Source organism: Indicator indicator, chromosome Z (genome assembly GCF_027791375.1).
Source record: "Indicator indicator isolate 239-I01 chromosome Z, UM_Iind_1.1, whole genome shotgun sequence".
NCBI classification, from domain to species: domain Eukaryota; kingdom Metazoa; phylum Chordata; class Aves; order Piciformes; family Indicatoridae; genus Indicator; species Indicator indicator.
In genome coordinates, this window is record NC_072053.1 from 55489698 (window position 1) to 55512132 (window position 22435).

Sequence of the window (22435 nt, forward strand, 5' to 3'; positions counted from 1 at the left end):
GACCAAAGCCAGGATTGGTTGCTCACTCCTGCCGTTATTTAACATTGGTCCTACGTGTAGGTGGGGGGTGGGCTTGGTTGCGGGGCCACTTGAAACTCCGAAGCTTGATTGGCTGCCGTGACTCGACGAGGGGCGGGGCGACAGCAAAGATGTGGTGCTCTAATTAGGGCTGAGTGGGGGGGTTGGACTCACGTGGTGGGTGTGCTGTTGTGGTTCTCCTCACCTGTGCGCTTTGGTTCAGCCCTGCGCAGCAGCAGCTCCAGCAGCTCCGGGGGTCGTCGCCTCAGTCACATCGCCGGGGGCGCGAGGGATGTCCGCGGGGATGATAAAGGGGAGGGTGGGCATCCCAGTGGCTGCGGTCATGCAGGAGAACTTCGGCTGCTCCGTTGCAAACCGCTTCTGTCATCTCCTGGACGATGGGTCGGACCCCTTCGACGTCCTTCGCGAGGCCGAGCGTCAGCAGCAGGAACGAAAGAAACGCAACGAGGCCTCGACGGCTGCTGCTGCTGCCTCCAGGAGAGCCGGTCCCGGTGGCAGGGTGGGCAGCGGCAAGAGGGAGACTCAGAAGGAGCGAAAGCAGCGCGGGAATTCCGCCGCTCCCAGTACTCCGTCGCAGACGGGTACGCCGGCAGCGCTTGAGCGAGGTGAGACGGGGGGGCGATGCCGCCTCAGCAAGAGCCGGGAGCGGTACGGGTCGGGTTGGCGGGCGTGCTGGGCGAGCTGCTGGTTCTCCTGAAGGGGGGCGAAGGTCCCGGAGGCGTGGTACAGGTGCAGACAGCGTGGGTACTGCAGCTCGGCGTGGCTCCGCGATTGCCCAGCCTCTTGGCAGCTATGATGTCGCCGTGAGGCCTCTTCTCAGTAGCAGTCAAAGCAGAGCTGAGAAACCCCAGTTTATTGTGTTTTTATCGTTGTGGATGCATGCCTGAAAGTCACTTGGAGAAACAAACGGCAATTGAATTGGGCGTGGCCGTATTTGGGCGCTCCCAGCCTGCGCGGGAATCTTCAGGAGCGAACCAGGCCTTTGGGCTTGGAAGTGAAAACTTCGGAAATAAGAGGAAAATACAAGAGCCTTAATGTTTCCGCTGTATCATGGGTAGTTCTTGTGCTGGTTTAGCATCCCCGTTGTTGCATTTCACCGGGAGCTTGATAGCACGTCAGTATTTTCAGGTTTTATAACGTGTCCAGGAATCTATGCTTACTTTGCCTTAATTTACGTAATTATTTGATGCCATAGTCTTTGAATTAACTTGCTCTTTGGGTGAGCTCTTAACCGTGGTGTTCAATAGCCTATTTTTTTGTCAACTGCTAAGTTTTGATGATAAATGTTTGGGAGAATAGGGAGTCAGTTGGATTTTGCGTCAGCATGTCTGGCACTCTCCTCTTTGCGGCCCGAGGCTTTGCTGGGCTATAGCTTCTTTCATTCAGAGGTGTTTTTCTGAATATGATGTTATTCCTTACCTGATACTGAGCTTCAGGTTGCTGGATTTATCTACAGTATTTCAGAGCAGTCTAGTGGTTTCCAAATACTGAGAATATAAGAATCTTTCCCCAGAAAACTGGTTTTACCTTCTTGAGTTGCAAAGTCCCGTTCTCCTGCAATGGGCAATGAAGATAACACACTGTCTGTTAAGATATTTCTTCCTGTAGTAAAGGCTTCTGTTAAATTCACAGTAACCGATCTGTATGTTATTATGCAAAGGTGTGGCCTTTAAATGGGGGTTTTTGCTCCATCTATTCGTTGCCAGTGCTACCAATTTTATCACTCAGACTTACAGTCGTGCGCTACTCCAACGGCAATTGTCTTGTGGAGCACAGAATCTTTCAATGCCAAATGTACAAGGTAATGAGCATCTTAGCAGAGGATGATCTTTGTTGTCTCTTTTCATTTGGACAGTTGAGTGAAACTCATCCTTTGAGATTCGTCTGCAGTTGTGTGACTCCCAGAGATACTTCTCTGTAAGAGCAATTCTTACAGTAGTACTGGTGCATTATATTCAAAGATGCTTTGCTGTGATTATCAACAGAAGGCAAAAGAGCCTGTTCAGTGAACAACAGTCTCAAGTTTTGATGGAAGTTCTTGAACAAGAATTAGTTGTTACCAGCAACCTATCAGTACTGTGGAAGTATGTGAAAAACATCCTTTAGCTCCTACTTGTGTGTTTAATATACAGGTTGTGAGCGTAATTCTGTGGTGGCACACAGTGACCCTGTGGAGTGTCTTTGACCATTTTCGGACACCTTGATGTTATGAAACCCAGTTTCTCATCAGGCATGTGCATCTTATTTTAATTTCCTGCTAACTTAAAATGGAGGAACGACTACTGGCTTCTGTTCCCTTTGTGAAAAGTGAACTACTGTCTGCCTTGAGAGTTATTTGCTCTGAAAAATTACACATTTTATGCTTTAAAGAAAGTGGCTGAATTTTGTGTGCACTGTTAGTCTTGGGCTTGTTTGTAAGAGATTTTAAGTGCTGTAAATGTAAGTGCTCAGTGTGCTAAACCAAGGCAGAGAGTTAGGACAGTTAGTGTTGTCTGCATGTTCCTCCTTTGGATGTTTTGGTAAGCCTGTTCTGAAGGATGGAGATCACACCCTGATTTAGGACAAATGCAGTGATTGCATAGCTGACAAATAGAAAGCAAATGGCAGCTTGAGAGAAAAATCTAGGGCTTTTTGAAAGTCAAAGGGGTAGTTTATGTAGTCCATGCAAATTTGATTTTTTTTTTTTACATGAGATTCAAGCAGCAAACTTGTTCTGAAGTAGAAGATTAAGGGGACTGTCAGCTTAATGGTTAAGAATGGGGAAACCCTCAGGAAGGTCTTCCTGTCAGATCAATTTGGCATAAAGCTTCTAATGATGGAGACATTGCCCCAAATAAGAAAATACCCAAAGCCCACCACCAAACAAAGAAAAAACCCTCTCAAAAACCCCCACACCCCAACCTAAAAAGATTTTTGTTCTCAGTGTTTGTGTGGTTTGGATTTTGAGATTTCAAGCTTAACTCCCTCTAATTTTGTTTTACTGAACAAGCCTTAAACATCATAAAGAACCATCTAGACCCAGCTGAACGAGATTCTGGTATTAAAATTGAAATGACAAAATTCAGTCTGTGTTGTACTAGTATTCATAGAATCATCACAGAACAGCCCACATTGGAAGGGACCTTGAAGGATTGTCCGTTTCAGCCTTTCCTGGAAAAGGTAGCATAGAAGATGCTGTATAGCACACAGTTCATTTGCATCTTGAACACCTCCACTGATGGGGACTCTGCCATAAGGAGGTTATACCACTGAATGATAGTTGCCAGTTTCTTTGTGATACTGATGTCGAAATGCCACCTTGTGCAGATTGTACCTGTACCAGATTGTACCTTCATCTTCTCCCTGTATCTTGTTTGCAAAGAGAGCTTCCATCCGCTTTAAACTGCTTTTCAGGTACTGGAATACGGTGATGTCACCTCCAGTTATCCTTCTTCAGGGAGAAGGGTTCTAGCTCCTTCAGTCATTCCTTGTAGTGCAGGCTCTCCAACCCTTCGTCTTCATGGGTTTGCTTTGAACTCCATTTGGACTATTTTATCTAATTATTGGTGTATTTTGCCTGTTTTGAGTTACAAAGTTTTGTTAAAAGCTTCATGAATTTTGTTTGATTCTTGTGTTATTTCTTAAGTGTATTAAATCTGACCAAAATAGTCTTTACCTGTAGAAAGACTCTAAGCAAACCTAGTCTTTGATCCTGCTATATGGAGTTTTACCATAGTTTGAGACACCTTTTCTTGGTGTTATGTTTTGATGTTAGAGCGGACAGTTTACTCGCAAAGTTCTGTAAGTCCACATTTCTTTTTTTCTTCACTGCCTTCTCCAGAGGAGCTTTTACTTCATTTCTGTAGAGGTTTAATTTGAAACAGACTTCCTAAGTGCACTTTGACAGATAATTCAGTGCTTTGACCTTTAGAAATCAAACTATTTATTAGGAATTGGCACAACTGTAAGGAGACTACTTTTTTAATCTCTAGGGAAAAAATGTTCTCCTGTTTCATGGCCTACTAAACCATATGCTTTTGACCTTAATGATGTATTTTTTTTCTCTTTTACTGACAGTGTTATGATTTTTAGACTGTATGCTGAAGATTTGTGTAAAGGTTATTTGTAGGTATTAGAGCTCTTATAATTGCACCATTTAATGTTAACTCGGTTCATTCTTAGCACTGTGGCCAAACTGCATATGCCAGCTCTTTATTCAAAAGGCCCAGTTGCAGAGCTTTGCATTCTTTACTGGTCCAGGCAAATTAAATTTGCTGAGCATGCAGTAATAAGCTCTGTTCTGTTGAAATCTCTAAACCTTTGTTGCTAATATTTCTAAAGGGTTTTCTTCTTTCATGTACATTTGATGGCTCATGTAACATGTAGATGCAGTTCCTGAATATGATGTTTTGAGTTTTTAGCAATGTTTTAAAGTTAATACAGCAGAGAGTTTCTGGGGACTTTTGTATTGACTGTCATTTTATTTTTTAATAATTTATTCCAATATAATTCTTTCAGCTATGCAGTTATCAGGACTGTCCTGAGAAAAAGCTGTACCAGGCCATTCTGTACTTGAGTACTGGCACAAGTGAAAATAAAATACTAGTCTAACTCCAAGTGCCTTTCTTTTGTGTATTGAAATGCAGTAGCTGAAGCTTTTTGATTCGTTGGTGTTTTGTTTTGTATTTTGGAATACTGTGGTATTATTTTGTAAATTGTGTGATTAGGCAAGCTTCAGTTAACAAAATTACTGAAGTTTGAAATTAAAATCACATGGACAAACACATGCAAAGGGGCAGAAGTAAGATTGTGCAGTTTTAAATCAGCTGTATTCTGAAATTAAGCAGAGTAAAGTCCTTGAGAATATGAACTTAGTGTGTTCAGTTAAGTGGCTTTATAGTAAAGGAAGATCAGTTTGTCCATGTATAGGTGTTACTGAGATGGTAATGAAGTAGTGTCTTTGCATGCAACCATAATTAATGGCAGAGGCTGTTGAAGTATAGCAGTTTATCTACTTTTCCTCGCTCCAGACCAACCAGAGCAGTGTTTTTGTTCATTTTGTATTTACTTCATCTCCTCCCATTAAATTATTTCTTGAGGCCCATCTGCTTTCATTTAAAAATGAGCTGTTGAAAGCAGAGGAAAGACGGGGCTCTTGGAATAAGTGGAAAGAGATTTGAATTTAGGAACAGTGATTGTGCTGCTGTTAGCTTTGTTTTAACATCTGTAAGGCAGTTGAAACTTGTCTGAAAAGAAAAATGTTAAGCACAGCTTAAATTCCTGATTTTGTGTGTATGTAGGTGTGTGGAAAGTCTGTGCTGAAATAGCTGTAAGAGGGATAAGTAACTGAAATTTGCTGGTACAAGGTTATTTAGCCCAGTAGAAGAACAGGTCCAGAGCAGTGACGCAATGTAAATGAGCTATAAAATGACAGAGAAAATTCACTGCCAGTAAGTGTAAAGTATTGCATGTGAGAGAACATGGACTGAGGTGATCAGCAGAATTATAAGCTGTGCTGCAAGGTGAAAGATTTTTTTTAATTCAGACTGGTGTAGTTTAGGAAGGGGAACTTGAGGTTATTGGGACTGTTGAAAGTACAACAGCAGCTTTTTTTCTAGTTGCCACCTAGGAGAGAAGCAGTGTTGGGAATTACTGAGGTAGCAGTAACAATGAAAACAGAGACTTAATTGTTATGCTTTTGAAGGAACCACCCCTTTCCACATCTTGAAGTGTCTACTCTTCTGTTCACCTCAAAGATGTTAACACTGGAAAAAAGCACACTAAACAGCACTTCGTGCAGATTTTGTGGGATAAGGAGAGAATGCTTCTACAGAAACTAATTGACCTGTGGCCCTTCTTAGTGCAGGGTCAGCTTGATGTATCAAAGCCATGTATCTATTCAGACAGCAGTCTGGGTAAAGATGTGGCAGCCCATCTGTGCATCCATCCTTTGTAAATCAGTGCTTATAGTCTTTGATTCAGAAAACTTTTAATGGTAGGTTTCCAGGTGGAAAGTATTTTTTTCCCTGCCTTGTTAATTCTTTGCCTACATACTCTAAGATATACAAGTCTTTCATCTGGCTACTGTGGTTGATCCCTAACTGAATCAAAACTACTTTCAGTTTGCTCTCATCTTGTGTGGGCTAGTAGGGCAAAACATATCTTCATCCCAGGCTGCATTTGTGGAAATGGTGTATTCATGGAATTGTCTCATTGGGTTTGAATGTTACCTATTTTGGTGGTATGAGTTGATTTCAGCTTGTGAGAACTCAAAACATTGTGGTATTGTCAGATGGATTTTTAGGTCAGAAAGGTTTCTGTGCACTTTGCAGCAGTAACGTCCCTCAGCCTGTGAATTAACACACCAGCTGCCACCCTCACCAGCTGTGCACCTTACATAAAGGAATGGGAGAAAGAGCAAGATTTCTGCTCTGGCTTGTAGTCACTGATAGCAGTTGCAAGCTGGGCTGCTTGTGGTGTTTATCTAAAGTTAAGATTTGTTTGCTGCCTGAGAAACTTGTGTTTTTCTGAAAACTAAAAATTCTAAAAAAACATTGGAACATGTCTCAGGGCCAGTAGAGAAAATAAAATTTCTGCATTCCCAGTTGTGAGTTCTGTGATACTTATTAAACATTTTTTTAGAAGCTCTTCCTATGTAATACTGCAGTGTAAGCAAAACTAGTACTGTTAATAAAGTATGATTGTGGAGAAAGTAAAAACTACCTGACTACATTAGCTTGGTATGGTTTAGAGTTTTAACAAAAGCTTTTAGAACTGGGCTTTTTTCTTTAGCAGTGTCTAGTTCTAGTACTTGGTAACTTTTGTATTTCTACATCTTTCTAATAATAGCTCAGCTGCTGCTTCTGAGTGGAGAGGAAAACAAAGAAAAAAGCTGGCTGTGAAGAAGTTTAATCATCAGATTTCTTTTCCGATTCTTCAGCTTAGAATGTAAAGTGACAGGCAACTCAGCCAACAGACTGGGCTATTGCAGTTACTTCCTAGGGAAGTAGTGATGAGATGGGGAATAGTGAGCAATGTTTTCACAGAATCACAGGATATGTTAGGGATTGTAAGGGACCTAAAGAAATTGAGTCCAATCCCCCTGCTAAAGCAGGATCACCTAGGACAGGCCACACAGGAACACATCCAGGTGGGTTTTGAAAGTCTCCAGAGAACAAGGCTCCACAACCTCTGGGCAGCCTGTTCCAGTGCTCTGTCACCGTTAGTGTAAAGAAGTTGCTCCTCATCTTGAGGTGGAACCTCCTGTGTTCCAGCTTGTACCCATTGTTCCTTGTCATATCACTGGACACCACTGAAAGAAGACCATCACCTTCCTCCTGACACCCACCCCTCAGATATTTATAGATACTGATAAGATCCCTTCTCATCCTTCTTTTCAAGACTGAACAGCCTCAACTCTCTTTCTCCTCATAGGAGAGATGTTCAGGTCCCCCAGTCATCTTTGTACATCCCCATTGGACTCTCTCCAGTAGGTTCCTGTCTCTTTTGAGCTGGGGAGCCCAAAATTTGACACAGTATTCCAGGTGTGGTGTCACCAGGGCCGAGTAGATGGGGAGAAAAACTTCCCTAGACCGGCTGGACAGTTTTCTTAATGCACCCCAGGATGCCACTGGCCCTCTTGGCCACAAGGGCACATATGTGTCCCATGGATATCTTGCTGTATACTAGGACTCCAAGGTCTTTCTCCATGGGGCTGCTTTCCAGCAGGACAACCCCAGTCTGTACTGGTACCTGTATTCAGTTGAATACAATTTACAATTGTAACTGTAAGACTCAGGAAAACCCCATTAAAGAAGGATTGAACTTAGTGACTAGGAAAGAGAAATCTTTAGTTTTCAGCATGATGTTTGTAAGACTAAGTAGATGATGCACAGAACTCCAGAGTTTCTTTGTAATTTTGGAGAAACCCTGCATACTAGTCTGAATATTCACACAAACATGGGATGTACTTGGAGAGTAGTACCTTTTAAGGTAGTCAAGTTGTCAAACCAACACCATTGTGGCCATTAATGCAAGTCCCAGAATGCCATATCTACACCTTTTTTTTTCACTCTTACAGGCATGGTGACTCCAACTCTCTAGACAGCATATTCCATTGCCTGACCACTCTTGCAGTAAATAAATGTTTACTAATATCCTATCTAAACCTTTCCTGGTGCAATTTGGGGCCATTTCCTCTTGCCTTCTATGAAGAGTCTCTGCCTCGTCCTGTAGTGTACAACCAAGATCTTTGGAAGAATGAGAGAAACAGTTTTTATTGTCCATTTCTGTGAATTAATGTTAGCACAAATGAGAATTTTCTCTAGCCTGTCTTTTCTGGAAATATCTGAGCTGTGTCAACATCTGTAGTATGCCCCAAGGCAGTTCTTCAGTACAGAAGGGAAGGTAAGTAGATGTCTTTAAGCCAGAAAATATCTGGTAACATTAACTGTAAGTGTTTTTAATATTTTGGTGCACTTAGGTTTGGAGAGGGTGAAACAAAAGACTACAAGATGTAATCAGCTCATTTCAGTTAGTAGTCTGGTAATTGAAATTCAGTTTTTATTACTGTGGCAGTTTAGGCTGGGTGCCCCCTGCCACTGCCACATAAGCTACACCTCTGGTGTCCCAGGTGCCCACCCAATAGGGTGGACACAGGAAACGGTGTATTTCTACCCATAAATCCTGCGCCCTATAAAGCCATCTGCAAAGTCATTCTCTTCCTCTTTCTTCCCTCTCTGCTCCCATGGGAGATGTCCTCTGTTATCGGGTAATGCCGGGGGGAGTATCCTCAAGACCACTTAGGCCTGACTAGGCCTAATGCCAGGAGGAGAATGGAGGGGGGGCAGTCTCAGACCTGGCCAGCCTGAGACTAGCCTAGCAGTGGGAGGGGGAAGAAAAAACCCTGAGGGTTTGGGTTTACCCTCAGGTGGGGAGAAGGGAAGAATTGGGAAGCTTTGGGAATTCTGTGAGGGGTTCTGTATACTTTTGGGATATTCTTGGCACTATCCTTTGTAGTCTTTTGTAGTTTCACCAATTGCTTTTCCGTTTAAACTTTCCATCACTCTTCAATCCGTTTGTGTGTCATTCTTTTGTCCCTTTCAGGGCAAGAGATGATCTGTCTGGCCTCAAACCAGCACAGATTTTTGGTAGCAGAGGATGGTTACTATGCTGAACTCTGCAAATCGGATTGGAGAAGTGCAGAGGGCGCCCAGCCTAAACTGCCACAATTACACTGCTAGTAATCTATACTTATGTGTGTTTTCTATAGGCCAGAAGCAAGTACCTAAGTGGGGAGAACAGCAAGGGTTCAAGAACAGAGGACCAGAGGTAAAACAAGAAATAACTGAATGGAAACCTTTCAGGGAATACTATGCCTATGAAACTGAAAAACAAGTGCTATTCACAATGGAAAGGTATGTATCATATAGCAGAAGTAAGGGGGGTCTCACGGAGGGTCTGCAGAGGCGTGAAAACATAAATACTTAACATCTTAAAACAGATATAGTAGCCAGACATGACTTAAAAGCACGGTTGAATTATGAGTGTGTGGATTTATTACCTGTTCATGCCCATTAGAGCTATAATTTTAGCTTCTTCCTAGACCAAATTGCAGTGATTCTGGTTACATTTTACAAATATAAGGCAAAACTGAAAAAGCGTGGATATCTAAAAATGTAACCTCTTGTCTGCAACATGAAGTGTTCATTTCTGCTCTTGCGTACCAAGCTTTGCTGAACATGTGGTACAGGTTCCAAATTGAATAAATTTTACTGTTTAAACTGGAAAGAAACATTTTTCATGCTGGTTACTGCTTGGACAGTGAATTTGTATCCATTTTGCTTTCTTTAAGTACTAGAAAATTCCGTCTAAACCTTTAAGACATAAGAATGTGGCTGTTCTTACTTTACATCACAGTAGAGCGTAGCTGTTCTTACATTATATCACAATAGTCAATATTTAACAAGTTCCCTGACACTTCCAACAGATGCAAATACATCTAGGATAGACAGTGGAGCTATGATTGCCTGATACAGATTGATGAAATTTTGGCAGTTCTATAATATTTTACTTCAGTTTTATCAATAAACTGCTGAACTTTGTGTTATCTGTAATAATTCACTGAGTCCAATTTATGTCCATTTTTAATGACAGCTGTCCGGTGTGCTGTGTAAAGGTGCAAGCTAAAAATTCTACAGGAACTCTCAGCTGCACAAATTCAACTGTATTTTTTTTTTCTCCTTGTTAATTGTGGGAACAAAAATCTGACAAGAAATGTTCTTTTTAGAGCAACTGAAAGATTAGACTACAAAAGGCCAATAAGAGGTCGTGGCAGAGGAAGAGGTGGAATGCAGGGTACAGGAAGAGGTGGTGGAATAAATAGGAGTTTCAATGGCTTTAACCAAAGAGGAAAATGGGAATTTGAAAGACAAAGTGGGAATGATAAAACGTAAGTTTTACAAGTGCTACTCTTTGGTGTCTAACCAAACAATAGTCAGCACTGCAGTAGTGTCTCTGAAGTGTTCTGTTGCTTTCTATATCCAAACTGACTGGCAAAGAAGTCAATACTGATTTTAGTTTGAGATTCTAATAAAAAAGAAGCTCTTAAACTCAGAAACCCCTGTTTCTCTCTAGAGGAATGAAAGCAGATGACAAAAAGGGTAGAGGTGGAACTTGCAACTGGGGAACAGTTAAAGATCATATGAGGTACAGCATGTACTTGTGTGTACCATAGATCATAATTTTCTGTGGCCCACCTTAGATAATCATAGATCAACTGAAGTTCATCTTCCATGTCCATTTTGAACTTTGCATGCATTACTTTATGTTAATATCTATGATGAATGTATATGGTTTCTTTAATGCTGGTGAGATTAAACTGTAGCAAAGATATGATGTTTCTTTAAGGTTGCCAAAATAGTTTGGGTGGGTCAAAGTTATCTTTTAACTCAAATACCTTATGACTTTTCTCAACAATCAAACACGTGAGACTCTGTAATGGCATTGCTACAAAATCCTGATTGAAAAATCTTTCTCAGTTTTCACAGATTGTATTTCACCTTCACAGTTTAGGAACAATTCATTGTGACTCTGAAGGTAATATTTAGCTGACTATAACACTGAAATGTATTTGAACGTGCACAGGAGGATCGGTAGCAGAATCAGTAGCTGAAACTGGGGTTTTACAGATTAATTCTGTATTTCTCGTACTGGTTTCTGTTCAGATATGTAGAAAGCACACTGGAAATGCTGGCTGTTGTCCATTCTTTGCACCTTGTAATATGCTACTCTTTCTAGTAGCTTGTTATGTACATCTAGAACTCTTTAACTGAAGGCTTATTAAGGACAGAGAAAAGGCAGTGCTTTGAACCAACAGAAAATATCTTTGGCCACATACACATTTATTTGCATTTACATTTATTAGATTGTGGATTCAGACAATCTGGATAAAAGGTTGAAATAAAAAAATACTACCAGTGCTGCCTTGATGGGCAGTAATTTGGGGCTTGATAATACACTTTTTTCTGAAATGTTCTGAAATGTTGTACTAACTTCTGTCTTTTCTGAAGTATTCCATTCTAGAAGTAAAACATTGGTTAGGTACTCTGGCTTTTTAGAACAAAGGAGCACAGCTAGGTTACCATAATTCTGAGCTTTTAGCACAAAACTGGCTTTCGTAGGATGTCAGAGAAGATTGTGTGAACTTTATAAAGTACAAGAAATTTAAGATCGTTTATTCTCCTTAGTTATATACTTAGTTTTAAGTTCAGCAGCATCAGAACTTATCCTGTAAACACGGGATATCAATGCTTTCTTGTGCTGTGGAGTATGTGGTAAAAGTGACGTTAAATTGGAGTTGTTTCAGTAGTTCTAGAAGTATGTCTGTGCCTTGATTGTACTCAATGATGCACTGAAACTAGAAGGTATTAGTTTGAAATAAATACATCTGCCAGTGGACTGAAAGCAAGCATGTTACTTCTCTCATTTGACAGTGAACTAATCACTGTTACAAGAAGTGTGAACTTAGAATATGAATCTTACCTTGCTTTACAGTTGAAAAGAAACAAAGCAGCCCTAAAAATCACTGATGTACTGGTGTTAGCACTCATGATTGGAATATTTCATCTTTGTGCATGCTTTTTCACATTTTTGAATAAAAGTAGATAGAAGTCAGATTTTCCTAGTACTTCTAATTTTGCTATTCGCTCAACTAGTCAATTTGTAGATGCACTTTCCCCTTATGATCTAGAGTTTTTCTTCTTTGTATTTTCCCCTCCTAGGGAATTCTGGAAAAATGTAAAATACTGATCTGTGAGATTTCCCCCCTGCAGTGTGACCCATGCAGAATGTTTCTTTTGTTTACTGTTTTAGTGGGATTGAACAGACTGCTTCCGTGGAAGAGCCTGGAGAAACAGCTGAGCAGCCAGGGGCGTCTGAAGGAGAGCCTCTGAACAAGTATAGTCTGACTAAAATATTTTCTTTCTAAATGCAAAGAAAACAATGGACTGTTACTGATATTGTGTTGTGAAGCACACTTGAACTGTGAACTGTGAAGTTCTGCTTGTGCTCATATTTAAAAATAGAAAAGCTTTGTCTGTAATTGAGTCAAGAAAATGCATGCTTAATTCTGACTAAAGCTTAGTTTACACAGTGGTGCTTACATTCCTAAGATCTGATGGTAATTGAAGAAGGAGCTACATGTTGTCTGTTAACCTTTTTAAGTTGGCTAACTTGTAAAAACTACCTTGCTTTTTAAAATTTTCTGTGAAAGATTTTTGGGTTGCCTATGCAATTGTACAGACAGTTAAAATAGACAAACACCTAGAGAATTTTATTTATATTACTCTATCACTTACACCATGCAGTTGTCACCTATCCTTGAGGGCCTATGTAGAATTTTAAAAACTTTCTGGAAATTGTCTTTCAGTGAGCTGTAGAAGTAGGGAAGTAGAGAGAGGAATCTGCCCTTTGTATTCTGGTTTTCATTCTGATCAGCATTCAGTGAGAATTTACTTCACAGCAAGTAAACACTACCTTAAGTAGTAACTGGACAACGTTGTCAAGTAAGACATGTCAAGTAAGAGACTTTAAAGAATAATCAAATAGGAGATACTCACCATACGTTAAGGAGTGAACAGGGTCAGTGTAATATCTCAGCTTTGTCCTCTGTTCTGTGAAGCCTATTTTTACTTGATGCAGCTCCAGTTGTTAGTGGCCTTGGTTCATTTCTTAATTGTAAAGACTACTAAACTTGTTTTTTAATGTTCAAGTTGTATAACCTAGTAAGGAGTTCATACAGCTTTGATTCTTTTGAATAAAAAGCTAATTTAAAAATATAGGTAGGGTTGTGTATTCATGGGAGAACCTGTTTCTAAAATTGAATTACTGTGAATGGATTTCTGGAAAACTGTTTATAGACAAACATATCAGATGGATAGTGTAGGTAAACTGTTAAAACTTCACTGTATTTGCTAAATGTCAGAAGAGTTGTTCAGCTGTTTTTTTGACAACTACTCGCACCTTTGTTTCAGGGGTTTTTTATTTGTTTCTACTACTGTTCAAGCTCTTTGTAGAGGTGTCCTCACATCAGTTCCTTGCAGAGTGTAAGGCATGAGAAGTATGTGTAGTGGAAAAGGCATCTGTTGGTCTGCCAGGTGGTCTTTAGTTCATTACCCTTTCTCAGAGATTACAAGGTATTTGGTCAGACTCTGAGCCTCTGGAGATTTTACACCTCTTCATGTTTTTCATAAAGGTTTTGGTTAGGAATAGTTGACTGAAATCTGTAAGATTAAAAATGCAGGTAATTTACAAGTACAAAATTCTGCATTGTGTACTCTTTTCAGCCCTGTAAATATTGTTAAGAAGACTCACAAATCTATACAAATAATGAAGTACATATATGCATACACCACTGCATTTACCTTTGCCGGTAGTGTCAACTTGGTGGCTCAGTTTTAAAGTAGGACACAGTGTGTGAATAATGTCTAGGCAATTAGGCATGGTTGTATGGCATACATCTTAACAAGGTACATGGTTGTTTTTTCTTCTAATATTTAAAAGCAAAAGCTAGTGAGGCTATTTTAAGATCTTGTGTAATTAGAGTTCCTCTGCTCTTCAGAGCTGCTGTTTTCTGGCAGGTAACACATACCAGCAAAATATTCTAGCTAGGCTACTTTATACTTTCAGTATGGCCTCAATATTGAGGGTGCTGGGATATGTTTGCTTAAGCTACTGCTTGATTTGTTTTTATTTTGACTCTTAAACACAGGAACTGCAAGGAATCAATTTCTTTTTTGCTTTTATTGCAATTGTGTGCTTGTAGTGAAGAAGAGATGGAAACTTAAGGTTTTTTTTCATTTTCTCTTCTGTTATGACTCTTTAAAATGAAAAAATGTATTCCTGGAAATGGGGAATAACCTGCAGAAGTACTGTAGAGCTTTCCCGTGTGGTGCTGGCTAATTTCAGTACAACTTTGAAAGGCTTTTATGAGCTAGTGTAGCTTCTGGGGCTTCTGTGTAGCCACAATACTAAGTCAAGTTATTTCTTTACATATATTCCAATTCCCACAAGTGTATCAATATCTACCTCTATTTATAGCATCCCATGCTGCATGCTAATAGTTGGGTTTTTTTGCTGCAAGTAGTTAAGTGTGAAATATCTGTTTATATGGCAGCCTAAGCTTTCCGAACAGCTACTTGCTGTTGAAACATGCCTTTAGGATATAAGTGTAACCACTTGTGTTGACTGGTAATTCAGATGAATGGATTTTTCTTTTTCCACAGTAGGACACATTGTCTTATCAATTCCTGTCAAAGGTATTTGCAGTTAGTACTTACTGTAGGGCTTTCTTCCATTTGTTCACACAGGACTTTCTTCCTTTTTGGTGGAGCTATGTATTCTTCTGGTCACTTAATAGGAAGCTTCAAAATTTGTCCTCAGGTTTACTGAGCTGTCTTGCTCTCTTCTTTTTATTTGTTTGGATTTGTTTATTTGTTGGTTGGGGTTTTTGTTTTGCTTTATTTTTTTTTAACAGTGACATGAAGCTATCCATAGACTAGACTAGGCTTTTTGATAAAAGCTGAATAAAAATTTGTTTTGTGCAACTGCATAATACTAAAATTTACTATTAAATATTAAATAGATTAAATATTAAATACTAAATAAATATTTAAAAATATTATTATTTACTAAAATAATAATAAAAATTGATCAGAAGAAGACCCACTATCATTACTTTTAATTATATAAAAGCAATGAGCCAAGCAGCAGAGCAGAGCGGCTTTCTTTTCTGTTAACATTTCTTCAATATATTAATGTGCTCATATAGAGTGGTTCTCTGCAAGAAAGGTGTGCACAGTAACTGAAGTGTAGCTAGAGGGTAGTGGTCATCCATTGAAAACAGTGGAACAATGGGAACCATTGCTGAAGGCTCCCATTTGGGATTTCAGTGAATTCAGCTTGTTCGTGTTCAGAGCTGTGCCTGGCAATATTTTGTTTAAGCATGATTGCTGGTGTGCCAAGTAGCTTATTAACTTGATGAATGAAAATGCACACCAAGCACTTACTAAAAATGTGTAAGGTTAGATGGTATAAAGTAATGCACAAAGTACCCTCCGTGCAAACTTGGTGCCCAAAATAACATCCTATAATTGAGTTTATGTAAAAAATGTGATATATAGGTTCCTGTTGCTGTGCTCCACTAACGGGAGGTGTTTTCCTCTTGGGAGTCACGGTATTACTCTGTATCAGAGGTTGGAAGGGACCTCAAGAGATCATTGGGTCCAACCCTCCTGCCAGAGCAGGATGACTTAGGGTAGTCTGCACAGGAACGCATCCAGGTGGGTTTTGAAGTCTCCAGAGAAGGAGGCTCCACAGCCCCCCTGTTCCAGTGCTCTGTCAAAGCATCTCTGTCAAAGTCTCAGCATCCTAATCCAAATTTGTACTGCTAATAAACCTAGCAGTTGAAACTTCTTCAGAGTAAAAGTCAAACTGTATTTTGCAGTTGAGAAAACCAAATATTTGCAGTGTAAATTCACTAGTATTTTCGTTAGAACAGGCAAATGGTTGTTCTTGATAAATGTGTACCTTTCAAAGCAATACCTGTGATTGCTTTCTTGAGAGGTCAAGTTGCTGTGTAGTGAAATGCCCATGTGTTGTCATATCATAGAAATGTATATCTGAATGCACTGAACCTAAGACATGACCAACCATACCTCTGATGCTTCTTCTACTCTTATAGTTGATTTTAATGTCTTCCACCCAGTAGGCTGTTGCCAAAGGGGCAAATGCTGTTCTTTTAATGTTCAGCTTGTTTGGCTTGTGTGCAGTACACTTGCACGGTTTGGGGGTTTGGCATCCCTGGCATCCCTCCTTCAGAGCTTCTGCCTTGCTAGTGGTTCTTTCTGTGTTTGGTTTGCTGATACTTTTGCCTGAGAGGATGTATTTCTGCTTGTCTTTGGGACTTCCTGATAATGATGGGTTTGTTTTGTTGTTTTATCAAACCATTTACTTGGTTGTTTTTAGCACCTCATGCTACTTTTGAGTCCTTCCACTTCTTTTGCAAGCTTTGTGCCATAGAAAAGGTGGTAAGTGTATTATGTATTGCACTGTGGATAAAAGCACAAAGCTGGCCTTAAAACTCATTCAAATGCTTGTTTCTTCTTTCAAAATGAAAGACTGATAGATACTTTTCAAATACTTCTTACAACCAATTTTGCATCTTGGTACAGCTTGCCAAGGACTGAAACATTGCTCTCCTTAATGTGTTGAAAATTTAATGGGAAAGACAAAAGACTTCCTAAACCTCAATTATACTGGTTATTAATTCTGTCCTGAGGTAGTCACTTAGGAAGAAATTAAAACTATTTAATAGAACTTTTCTTTTTTATTAGTTTACCTTCTCTTTTAGTTCCTCTAGGTTCTTGCAACTAGTCTTTGTTGTCCTAACATGTATTCCCCAAAGAGAACCTTCAGATAATTGATCGAAACCTATCTTGTTTCTTACTCTTCAGAGTGACAAATTGAAATGTTTGAGATGCAGCTGGTTCTTAGTACTCTTACACATTGGAACAGTATCTGGTGTTTTTCCAGAAGTAGCTGCGTCTTTCATAGGATCATAGAATCATTTTGGTTGGAAGAGACCTTTAAGATCGAGTGCAACCATTATTTAATTCAGTGCTGCAAACTTTGATTTTTGTGTGACTGAAATATAAATGTTTTGGAAAAATAGCAATGTTATTTATTCACAAAAAAAGAGCTGCATGAATTCTTATGCAGCAGCTTAGGGAGATAAAACCCCCAACTCTTCTGCATATTGTTTACTTCATCCTTCTTAACTGTTTGAAGTTTGGGAGGAGATGCTGTGTGAGTTTGAATTGATAAATTATTTTAAGCAATTATTTTAATTAACATTGAACTTCATACTAATCATACAGAAATCAAGCCTCCCCGTGGTCTGAGCATGATAAGATAGTGTGCCTTATCTTAAAGTGATACTGTATCTTATATTAAAAGCTACCTGTCACTATGCCCCCCCACCAGTATCCTTTTTATTGAACTCAGCTGTTCAATTCTTTCTAGTCCTTTCAAAATAGTTTCAGGTATTCTTAATCAGTACAGAACTACAAGCTGCTTACTGGTATTTACTTTGTCTGGTTAATAGAGCTGGTATTTTTGAAATAACAGGGCATGAAGGCATGTTAGATGTTAGAGGCATATTGTATAGAGCTTACATACTTTTTTATTGTTTTGCAAAGTGCACTTAGAACTGTGTTCATCCTAGGACCAGAACGAAGGGCTGTTTTACTGTTCAGGTCTGCTTCCATCTGTCACATGCTGGGTGCTTCAGGAAAATTCTGTATAGTTTTGACTGGCAAGAAATAGAATGGTTCTCTGCAAGATCAAGTAGGAAGAGGGAGCAGGCCTGCTCCTGTATTGACTACTTCTAAATGTACAGAATACTGCCAAGAAATGTGTGTGTTCTGATGGAGTCCTTGTACAAATTAAAAGAAAATGTGTGGTTCACTGACTATCACATGACTGCATTTTTCTGTGATAAAACAAATTTCCTACTTGCGTCTAATACAGTTTACGTTGGAAAAATCAGCGTTTCATAGATGACAACTTGGATGTGCCATTGAGTGGGGGAAAACATGTACATAATTCGCTACCAGAAGGGACATAATGAAAGGGTTTTCTGGAAAAATCAGCTAAAGAAATACTTAACCAACTTTGACTGCTATTGCAACGCATTACAGTTTTGTGTGGAAGAAGGGAGAAATGGTTTCTAAAGTATCTGGAAGTAGTTAGTGCAGCTTTTTGTGTAGTCCATGGTATTTGACTTGTTTCTGTAGCAAACAGTCATTTTGATTGAGTGAGCTGTGCTCACTGCATGTGATACTGCTTAGTAAGGAATAGCTTTCTGCAAATACAATTGTACAGCTGTATTGTACTCTAATAGCTGTTGTTCCTAGGCAAGTCAGTCTTGGTCAGCATCAGAAATGTGGCAGAAGGGTAGTCATGCAGTGATGAGTGGAGAAGAATCTTTAGTTTTGTCTTATGTATCTTGTCTTACAAATACAGACAAAGCCTTGGAGTGGAGAAGAATCTTTAGTTTTGTCTTATGTATCTTGTCTTACAAATACAGACAAAGCCTTGGAGTGGAGAAGAATCTTTAGTTTTGTCTTATGTATCTTGTCTTACAAATACAGACAAAGCCTTGGAGTGGAGAAGAATCTTTAGTTTTGTCTTATGTATCTTGTCTTACAAATACAGACAAAGCCTTGGAGTGGAGAAGAATCTTTAGTTTTGTCTTATGTATCTTGTCTTACAAATACAGACAAAGCCTTGGAGTGGAGAAGAATCTTTAGTTTTGTCTTATGTATCTTGTCTTACAAATACAGACAAAGCCTTGGACTTTGTTCTTTAGTGTTCAAAAATTTGTAAGATATAATCCAACGTACTCCTTATTTTTTCCATTAAAATATCATTATTGTTGTACTTTGTGACAGATTAAAACTGGACTAGGATTAATCTGGTTTTGCCAGGTGATGAATAGTAGCTCTTTATGTATGTCTGACAAAAATTAAAGAAGCATCTTGTGAAATTAACAAAGGAAATGTTAATAATTACCTACAAGATACCACGGTGTGATCATCATGTCTTTTTGCTTACGGAAAGCGGCACTGAAACATGAATCTATCTCATATTGTCAGACATGCACTTGGGGGTGTTTTAAATGTGCTTAGATTTTTTTTTTTTTCCCATGGCTGTATTTGCTAGGAGTAGATCCCTTATTAAACACTAGGGTTGAGAATATGCCAGATCAAAAGACAAACTTACTTTTGTCTAGTGTCTGAAGTGCTTGAACTTACAGTGAGAGTGATTAAACATCAAACCACAAGAGGCTGGAGACAGCATTCGTTCATATGACTAATCTCAAATGGGCCACAGGTATATTTTTCCAACTTACTCCCCACAGTAACTGGACTTGTGAATTTTACATTAATATAAGTGAAACTGAGGCTAGTAATTTGGTGAGGAATATTCTAAACATTTTGTTTAGTGTCCTTACATTAGAGATTAGTGTTCTTGTTCATCCTGGCATGTTACAAGCTAATGGTTTTTACTTTACAACTATAAACCTTTAGAGTTGCTGAAGGAAAGCCAGTGGAAGAAGTAGTTCAAGAAATGACCTTAGATGAGTGGAAAACTCTTCAACAACAGAATCGACCAAAGGCTGAATTCAACATCCGGAAGCCAGAATCCACTGTTCCTTCCAAAGCAGTGGTGATTCACAAGTCAAAATATAGAGATGATGTAAGCATTGCCTCAGGAATTCTGTGAACTCTTCTTTATGCTCAGGATTAGGAAACTGTCTTTTCTTTTTCTACTAGTTTTAGTATAATCTGAGGAGATGGATAATCCATATCTAAACTTTATTACTGTAATGACATATGTGCCCCAAAACTTGCTTTAAACTGAGTCTGTTCATTTTCTTCTCTCAGATCATCAACCCCTATTTTGTATGCAAATGCATAGCACATCAAGTTCTAACTTATGTCTCATTCTTAGCAATATAAAACCTGTGTCCTTGCTGCTGCCACCTATCTCTGGTAATACTGCTAGAAAAACTTTGTTTATTAAACCACTTCTTATTCTAACTTTTAATCCTGTTTAGCTAACTTACCAGTATACACTTGCGAGTTATTATTAAACTCAGGTTTTGGCATCTGCTAGTCTGGATGCTAAGTGTCCTATTTCTCATCTGTGCTGGAACGCAGCTTTCATTGTGCACTTGGAATTTTTTTTCCCTCTGAGTTCTAGGGTTCTTCTTAGAAGTAACTCTGGAGAGCTTGTTCTGTAGTAATGGAGAATTCCCCCTCCTCTTTTTCCCTAACTTGTATTCCACTATATTACTGGGATTGACATTTCAAGGGGGACTTCTATTTTGTTGGTATGGCTGGGGAGGAGGGGAGGCTTCTTTCACAGATTGTTTCTTGCTTGGATTTCGGATTTTGGCATATACTCATGTTTTAGCTTCATGGAATTTTGATTCTTAAAGTCTGCATGCACATATGAATACAGGTATACATTAGCTAGCTATAGTGTCAAAATCAGAACTTGCTGCTTTTTAAGCCTTAGGTCATTGAGCACTTCCAGGGACAGACATAATTGATACTTAAGTGGCCTGCATCCTTTTTAGCATGGCTTTTGGTGGTCACAGTTGCCATTATCCTCTCTTCCTTTGCTGAGAGACACCATGGTAGATGGGGAGTATCTGTCACAAGCTCTGAAGAGTGTGCAAGTGTGTGAAGAGTACATGCAAATTTCTGTTCTTTTTGCCCTTAAAGTTTCTTGACTGGCAGTATCAAGGGACCTTATCAAAGTCAGCATAAAATAAGAGGTACAGGAACTATGTGACATGAGCATGTCAAATCCCTGTAATAGACACTGAACAAAGTAAGTGATCTGTTACTGTTTGGGATGAGTCTATATATGTTATTAATATGGTGCACGCTAAAATTATGAATGGAAATAGTCTTACATCTGCTAACTACTAGGAACACATAGGGTTAAATCAACAGTCATTCATAGATGCAGACAAAGAAATCAACTAAGATCAGCTAGTAGCCACGTAATGTGCTTTACTATGGCCATGTAACCATTGCTTGAAGATAATTGTAGGAGTAAGTAGCTTAAGTCTGATTCTCTAGTTCCTTAGAAAACCTTGTAGATGGTATTTCTGAAAAATCTCTTCAGTGTTGGAGCTGGCACAAAAGATTTTGTTGCTAGGATTCTCTGAGCGAACAAAGAACTATCCCAGGCATATGGGACACTGCAATTGCCTCACATCTGTTAAAACTGCAAGTTAAGGGCTATCTTATCTTTCAGATGTCATCTTGAGGCCAGAAAGTTGTATGTGGAAGCTGTAGGCTTTAACCAGATCATCTTTTTAGTTGCAGAAAGAGAACTTTGAAGCTAATTCTCATGTCTTTCGAAGACCAGTGAATGACATAACATCTCAGCTGGATATTAATTTTGGGAATCTTCCTCGCCCTGGTCAAGGATCAAGAGGACCACAAGGTGGTGGTGGTCGTGGTCGTCGTCGTGGTCGTGGCAGAGGAGTTGAGGAGGCAGGACCTCGACCAAAAGTAACAATATTTGTTTCATGTGTTTTGTTGCTTTTTTTGCTTGTTTTTAACTTTTGATGGCTGGTCTGTGTGTGTGTGTCCTGCCCCATTTTGTGTAGATTTTCATAGTGACAGGCTTGTTTCTAATTCTTGCCTCTTACTAAGTTGGCATCATGGAAGTGACATGATGCATTTTTTTATTTGTTTAAATAGGAATTAAAAAGGCTTTTCACAATAACAGAGCATAGAGTTTAAAAATACAAAGCAGCGTGTGCAGTAGCCTTAGAAGGTAAAAATACAATGATGCTTCTGAAAACAGCATTTCTGGGTGAGATTGCTTTACTTTTTAATTCACTTCAGTGCTGTAGAACTTGATCTTCTGGTCATCAGGAAGTAGATCTGCATTATGAATACATTTACACTGAAGAAATTGTAGTAGTTGAGACTTCTGAGAAATGCTTAGTACTTCTGTGACAGTGATAGATACAAAACATTTAACTTGAATGAACTTTTCAGAGTAAAAACACACGTGTATATATATGTCTTATCTATATACATGTCAGATGCTTTTGACATGCATATGTTTTTAAAACTTCCTGTCTTACTTTATAGGTGCAGCCTGTTGCTCCAAATCCTGACGATCCTGAGGATTTTCCTGCTTTATCTTGAAGAACCATCGTTAATGGTGGTATCTCAAAGTTGCTGTGGTGTAGCTGTGTGTAGACCAGTTTTTATGCTGGTGTGGATAAAGAAAGTGTTACTTCTATTGGAGAAGCTATTTGGGT

General features: G+C 39.2%; 1 protein-coding gene across 1 annotated transcript; it reads left to right on the plus strand.

Annotated features, from left to right (window-relative positions):
* The first annotated feature begins 322 nt into the window (after positions 1-322).
* On the plus strand, positions 323-22319 carry HABP4 (hyaluronan binding protein 4). Its single transcript, XM_054398114.1, has 8 exons — positions 323-620; positions 9290-9434; positions 10307-10468; positions 10654-10725; positions 12391-12474; positions 19668-19836; positions 21477-21683; positions 22269-22319. Exons 1-8 carry the CDS (start codon positions 323-325, stop codon positions 22317-22319), a joined length of 1188 nt encoding a protein of 395 aa, XP_054254089.1.
* The last annotated feature ends 116 nt before the right edge of the window (positions 22320-22435 follow it).